The 6,644-nt window shown below is 56.9% G+C and overlaps 1 protein-coding gene across 2 annotated transcripts; it reads right to left on the bottom strand.

Moving 5' to 3' along the window:
• Nucleotides 1-1,280: 1,280 nt before the first annotated feature.
• On the bottom strand, nucleotides 1,281-3,065 carry C11H11orf86 (chromosome 11 C11orf86 homolog). Of its 2 annotated transcripts, none has more exons than XM_070566069.1 (2): nucleotides 2,729-3,065; nucleotides 1,281-2,182 (listed from the first exon to the last, which is right to left on the bottom strand). In XM_070566069.1, exons 1-2 carry the CDS (start codon nucleotides 2,996-2,998, stop codon nucleotides 2,108-2,110), a joined length of 345 nt encoding a protein of 114 aa, XP_070422170.1. In that variant the 5' UTR covers nucleotides 2,999-3,065; the 3' UTR covers nucleotides 1,281-2,107. The 2 variants fall into 2 exon arrangements, with proteins under 2 accessions (XP_070422170.1, XP_070422173.1); XM_070566072.1 differs by having other exon boundaries at nucleotides 1,281-2,179.
• Nucleotides 3,066-6,644: the final 3,579 nt, after the last annotated feature.

The following is a 6,644-nucleotide window of genomic DNA, read 5'->3' as shown; positions in this document are numbered from 1 at the left end:
AAGACAGAATCCCCCTCTTGATGGAGGTGCCATAGGGCGTGCACCATGGGCCGGTGGTTGTGGCCATCGTTGGAAACAACCAATCAGAGTGTGTTTTGGTGAAGGCCTCTGCAGAGGGCCCTGGTAACTGGCTCCCTGAGGATGGGGTTGCTGATGAGGCTGAGGCAGAAATGCTCTGCCTGAGTGGGAGCCCCCAGCCCAGCTCAGCCATCAGCTCACTAAGTGACCTTGAGCCAATCCCTCATTTACTCAACAACATCCTATTGAGTACCAACTGTGTGCCAGGCCTCAAGCCAGGCACTGGGGTCCCAGTGGTGAGCAAGCCAGGTCCCTGTGGAACTTTCCATCTTGTGTGTCTTCTGGGTGACACAAGCTCATAAGTGGATAATCTGATCACAGAGTGCAACAAGGAGAAGAACAGCAAGGAGTTGGGCTGGAGAATCCCTGGGGACAAACAGGCCAGGATGAGCCACAAGGGCAGAGACCTGCGGGATGACAAGAAGTCCTGCCCCATTCTGGGCCTCAGTTTCCTCCTCTGGATGTCGAGACGGTTTGTCAGCAGTGGACCCAAACCACGTATCCTGGAGTCCTTGCGTTCCCCAGAGGCACCCTAGGGACTGCTGCAGCAGGGGGCTGAGCAGGGGGCATCTAAAGGTTGTGACTAATTGGGCTAGAAGCTTCCGGTCAGCTCCCACAGTCCAGGTTCCAAGCCAGCCGTCCCAGGCTCTGATCCCAGTGGCCGTCTGGGACAAAGTTTTCTGAGGATCTCTCTTGTTCCTCCGTGGCCCTGCCAGGGTTCTGGGCTCTGGGGAAACAGAGCTGTTGGACCTGTCTGTCCATTGGACCCCCAGGTCACCCCACAAGCCCAGAATAGACCCTGCACCAGGATGCTTGTTGCTGCGCCCTCACCTTTGACCTTGGGTCTGCATGAGCCAGGAGAGCCCAGGGACCCCACATGAAGTGCAGTATCTCTCAAAGAGCTCAGGCTCTTTGGGGTCAGACCCTCCCCTCTGTGTGGCCCTGGGCGAACCCTTTGCGCTCTCTGAGCCTCAGAGTGAGCCCTGCCTCATGGATGGAGCACAAGGGCTAGAGAGCTGGGGGGAGCCAGGTCCTCAGTAGCCGGCTGCAGGTCAGCACAGGAGGAGGGGGTAATTCTGCTTGGGAGTAAGGTCAAGAGAAGTGGCAGGAAGGGCCCAGCCTCCTGGTGCTCCTGCCCCACCATTCTGGGAAGCTCTGGGCCCTTCCTGCCCCCACGGGGGTTGGGAGAGGCGTCTAGGCCAGTTAGTCAGGAGGCAAATCATTTTCTTCAGCTCAGCAACCTTTATTCCTGTGTTCAGCCCCAGTGTTGGGCACTGGGTGGGGGTGGGGCCAGAGACGCTGAAGACAATAATCCCTTCCCTACTCTGGGCCTCAGTTTCCCTCTCTGTCACACAGGGAGGGAAGGCTTCCTCTGCTCCCATCACCGGGATACTGTGAGGATGGAAGCGACAATACGCAGGCCCAGGCCTTTCAGCCACAGAGCGCCGGCAGTGAGGTCCCCCCAGACCCAGACGTGGTCCTTGCCTAGGGGGGCTCTCCATCCGGGAGGGAGGCCCATGCCACGCCCACCACTAGCTGCTAGCAGAAGGGCAGAGGGGCATGGCCTGGCCACTGGGTGATGTGTGAGAGCCTCTCAGCCACAGGTCTGGCTTCACTGAGCTCCAGCCTGGAAGCTTATGACTGGTCTTGTGTGGGGCCTGGGGCGTCGACACTCCCACTTCTGGGCAGGTTTCTAAGACCTTCATACATGTCAGGAGGGACCCCCACGCCCGGAGGGCAGAGACCACCAGCAGGCAGAGCTGAGCCCCCTCCTTCGCAGCCCTGTTGGGGCCCTTGCTGTGAGCGAGCCTTGGAGCAGAGGGCCAGAGTCGAGGTGCAACCACAGGGGCCTCAAGTGAGCTGGTGGCAGGCCACGTAGGCAGGCCGGAGCAGTCCACGTAGGAGGCCGCACCATCCACAGTCCAGAAGGGCCGCAAAGAGATCAGTCAGAAGACATGCCCATCTCCCCTGGGTGCAGGAGGGGCCCCCACCACTTCCAGCATCCTTAGTTGATGGTGCCCAGCGGGGGCTATGGGGAGGCCGGCCAGCTCAGGGTCACGCTGGGGAAGCTGGCGACAAAGCGCTGCCACCTTCTCCTTACCTGCTGGAAGACAGAGGAGGGGCAGATCAGGGCCCAGGTCCCTCAGCGGAGTACTGGGCATCGGTGTTGTTCCACCTGCAGCCACAAGGTGGTGGTAGACCCCAGAGACAGAAGCGCCACTCACTAGAGGAAGGAGAAGGGCCAGGGCCAGCAGCTCCCACCAAGGGGGTCCCGACCCCCGCTTTTCTAGGGGAGAGGGGAGCACAACCCTGGGGACGTTGTACGGGCTCATCTTCTTGCTTCCAGCAAAATCCGACCATGCAACACACTGACAGATTAATCATCTTAGAACAGCTCTGACCGTGTCACCTGCCTGCTCTAAAACCATCTGTGACTCCCCAGTACCTACGGCATAAATCCCAGACGCCTTCAGAGCCCTCTGAAATATGCTGCCTGGAATCTCTCTCTCCAGCTGTGTCTCCAGACAGCTCTGTTGTCTTCTTGGTCTATGGCCCCGGATGTTTCTACCACTGAGCCGTTGCCGCCCTGGTCCCGGTCCTTGGAGAGCCCCTCCTCCCTGTCTCCTTCATCATCAACCCCTGGCCAAACCTGTTGATACTGCCTCAGCCATCGCTGGTTTTCTCTTTGCTGAACTTGGATCAGCTGTTCCGTGTCCCCCAGGCTCCCCGGCAGCCACTCCTGACCGGGGACATCCAGCCCTTCTGGGCCTCTCTCTGAGGACCTGGTCTTCTCACACCCCCGTCTGAGGCTCAGCGCCCGGTGACGTCGGCCCTCCAGGGGCCTCCCCCAGGACTCCTGGAGCTTGCCATAGGAGGGCCAGGGTCCTCGCCAGGACTGGCTGCGTAGCCCTACCCCCATGGTTCTGAAGGCTGCAGGCGCAGGACTGCTCCAACTCCCCAGCCAGCCACTGGCCCTCTGAGATGGCCTGGAGCCTCCACCCATCTGACAGGAGCTCACTTGGGGGCAAAGGTTGGAGTTGCTGAGGTGGCTGTCATAAACCAAAGGGCAGGCCACCGGGAGCATCCCAGAGTCACCCTCACCGCCACCTTGGCGCCTTCTAGGGAAAGGGGTGCAGCCCTCTTGCTCCTCCTCCTCCTCCAGGCAGCCTTCCTTGACCACCCCAGCCCTGAGGAGCTTGGCCTCCCCTGAACTCCTGCAGCCCTGGCTTCCAAATTCATTCCGCTGACAATGAGCACAGATGGCTCAACAGCAAAACAGAGAAGGGCTTTTAAGAAACAGGACAGCTCCAACCTCATTTTAGTCAAATTCACAGAGACAGAAAGCAGCACAGCAGTCGCCAGGGGCTGGGGGAATGGTGAGTTGTTTAATGGCTACAAAGCTTGCGTTTCGCATGATAAAAAAAAATCTGCAGACTGGTTGCACGACAATGGGAACGTAAGTAACACTACCGAATTGGACACAAAAATGGCTAAGATGGTAAATTGTATGTTTCTGTATGTTTACTACAGTTGGAAATTTAAAAAAACAAACAGAACATCTCCAGGATGGGAGTCAGGAGGCTAGGATGTTTTTCCAGGCCTGGCTCTGCCTCTCATTTTCCAGCGCAGAATAGAGTTAAGAGCTCAGGTTCTAAGGAGCAGCTGCCTCTGGGGAAATCGAGGCTCCATCCCTCCCAGCTGTGCGGCCCCGGCTGGCTCTCCCCCTGGTTTCCTCATCTGTAATGGGGACAAATAGCTCAGGTAATTGTGAGGATTGAATTCGACGATGCTGGGCCAAGCATTAAAAGTGAGTTGGTGGTGTCCGATATCTTGGGCAATTCCCCTTCCCTCGCAGTCAGTCTTGTCATCCGTAAAATGAGCTGTTGTGAAAACCAAATGAAATCAGGACTGTGGATGCATCTCAAAAGCCAGACAACCAGCAGCGGCTCTTTCTCCCAAGACAGGCGAAAGAGAAAGGTCTGGGGGGGCAGCAGATCCGCAGTATCGTGGATCTTGAGGGCTGAGACGGACCTACCCGTTGGGTCCACAGTCCTTTTTGTTTTAACCGCTGTTTTCTGAGCATTTTCACTGGTTCTGGAGCTAAACCCTCCGTGTATTTCCTTTAAATCTCATGATAGTCCTTTGAGGTGGGCATTGTTATCCTCATTTTATAGATCAGGAAACTGAGGCTCAGAGAGATTAAGCACCTGGTCAGAGAGCATGCCCAGTAAGTGGCAGAGCTGGGACTCCCGCCCCGGTGAGCCTGGGTTTAGCGGCCCTGCTTCACCCACTCTCCTCTCCTGCCCTGGGGCTGGTGGCAGAGGCAGGACAGGAAGCCAGCCATTCTGCCTCCTCTGTGTCTGGGCGGCTGCACAGGGCGCCCGTCTGGCTCACCCGACTTCTCCCGCCCACCCCCCTGCAGCCTGGCCTCGCTCTCTTTCCTCTCTGGGAGTTGCTAGGCCTTCCTTGGGTGAAGGGTCTCTTCATACCCACCAGGCTCAGCTCCCAGCCAGAGGAGCTAAGGCAGAGCCAGTGTGAAGAGGAGAACGGGGACAAGGGGCCCTGAGCCTCAGGCTGGCTGGTCCCAAAGGTCGACTGTGACCTGCACCCGGGCCTCTTCATTCCAGCCCTGCCCACACCCTAATGCCTCACCCACAGGCCCACCCTGACCCTGGTTAAAACGCAACAAGACCGTGACACGCTCTTCAGCGCCCTCACCCCAGCACGGTCGGCTCCAATCTGCACTGTCGCCAGCGTCGGAGCCGGGGGAAGCGCTGGCTGACTCACAGGCTTCTGAGACAGTTGGGTGAATGACTCGCTCTTGCGTCAAGCACGCAGCTGCTGAATACCCTCCCGCCAGGCGTGAGATCTTACAACAATTTCCCAGGTCCGTGGAGGACAAAGAGGAAATGTGTTCTCTTCCTCCCCTCCCCACTGTCTCTCTGCCTTGTCACCCGGCAAGCTCTTACTCCCTTTCCAGACCCTGCTTGGTGACACCTCCCCTGGAAGCCTGCCTGGACCCTTCAGTCCAGTTAGGGGGTGCTCCCCTCTCCAGCACACCCAATACACGGTGGCAGCAATCACACACGTGTGCTTTTCCCCACCACACTGGGGGGTCCCTTGGAAGCTAAGATAACGTCTTTTTCATGTCCACATCCATCTGCAGGACATGGCACAGTAAACTCTTGGTCTTAAACATTGGTGACTATTAATTGCCTATTGCCGTGTAAGGAATTATCCCCAAGGTTAGGGGTTTAAAGTAACACTTGGGTATGACCTCACAGTTTCTGCGGGTCAGGAACCCAGGCAGCACTGAGCTGGGGACTCTGGCCCAGGGTCCCTCACAGGCTCCAGTTGGCGGCTACAGTCCTCTTGAGGTTTGACCGGGGTGGATCTGCTTTCAAGGTCGTTCTAACCGTTGTTGGCAGGACTCGCTTCCTTGTGGGTTGTTGGACTGAGGGTCTTGGTTTCTTGTTGGTTGTTGGCTCTTGCCACGTGGGCCTCTCTCAAGGGCAGCTCCCCACATGGCAGCTGGCTTCTGCCGGAGCCAGCAAGTGAGACAGCAAGAGATGGTGGGTGGGCAGAAGCCAGAGTCTTTGGGGAACTTAATCTTGGAAACCACCTCCCATCAGGTTTGTCATATTCCGTTCCTTCAAGGCGATCACCAGGCCCAGCCTGCACTCAAGGGAGGGATCCCACAGGGCATGAAAGCCAGGAGGCAGGAGGGTTGGGGGTCATCACGGAGGCTGCTCAGCCGTGAGACCTGGAGTCTGAACCCATTGCGTTGCCTGAGTTTTCAGCCACGCCCTGTCACGTGACAGCTGTGTGCTTTGAGTGAGTGACCTAAGCTCACGTGCCTGGCTTCCCAGCTATAAAACGGGGATAATACCCTATTTCATCACATCTAAGATGAAACCGATGGGAAGAGAGCACTACTTTATACACCACTAAAAAGAATACCCACTGCCCATTCATTGGAAGATGTGCCCCATTTCAGAGAGGTTAAAATAGGGGGAAAAAATGTGCCTTGGAATGAAACACGCCGTATCTGTTTCCTAAGGTGGTTCTGAGACTTAAATGGCTGGTGCCATTCAAGGTTGTTGTGAGGTTCACATTCACGGACGGCTGCTCAGATGTTCCTTCCTATTAGCGAGCCAATGAAATTAGTCCACATTTACATGCAGCGGGCAAGACCTTGTTTTGTTGACGCCTAGGAGTGAGGCCGAGGGGAGCATGGTAGAATGTCTGCCCCTGGAAAAGGAGGGAGTCTCATGTACATAAAGGAAAGTACCTTAAAACAGACGCCAAGTGCTGAGGGTGCACGGAACAGAACAGGAGACCACATCTGGCCTAGGGATGGGGAAAAGCCGGGCAGACTCCCTGGAGGAGGTGATGTTGGAATTCAGTCTTGAGGGCAAAGAGGACTGGTGCAGTAGAGACGGGAACGGGATCCTGTGGGTGACCAGAGCCTGGGAATACACAGAGTTGCCCTAGGATGGGAGAAGAATCTGGAAAGACAGACGAGAGCCCACTCTCCAGGGCCAGGAAGAGGAATCTGACTGATT

The sequence above is a fragment of the Equus przewalskii genome, chromosome 11 (assembly GCF_037783145.1).
Source record: "Equus przewalskii isolate Varuska chromosome 11, EquPr2, whole genome shotgun sequence".
Lineage (NCBI taxonomy): Eukaryota > Metazoa > Chordata > Mammalia > Perissodactyla > Equidae > Equus > Equus przewalskii.
Note: the sequence above shows the minus strand (reverse complement) of the source record. Positions and strands in the feature narration are given on the sequence as shown.

What these genes read in the sequence shown, in the direction of transcription:
- C11H11orf86 (XM_070566069.1), bottom strand. Translation starts at nt 2,998, where the DNA reads ATGGGGGTAGGGCTACGCAGCCAGTCCTGGCGAGGACCCTGGCCCTCC. An exon ending in GGCTGAGGCAGTATCAACAG is followed by an intron (nt 2,183 to 2,728) that starts GTTTGGCCAGGG and finishes TCTGTCTTCCAG; the next exon opens with CAGGTAAGGAGAAGGTGGCA.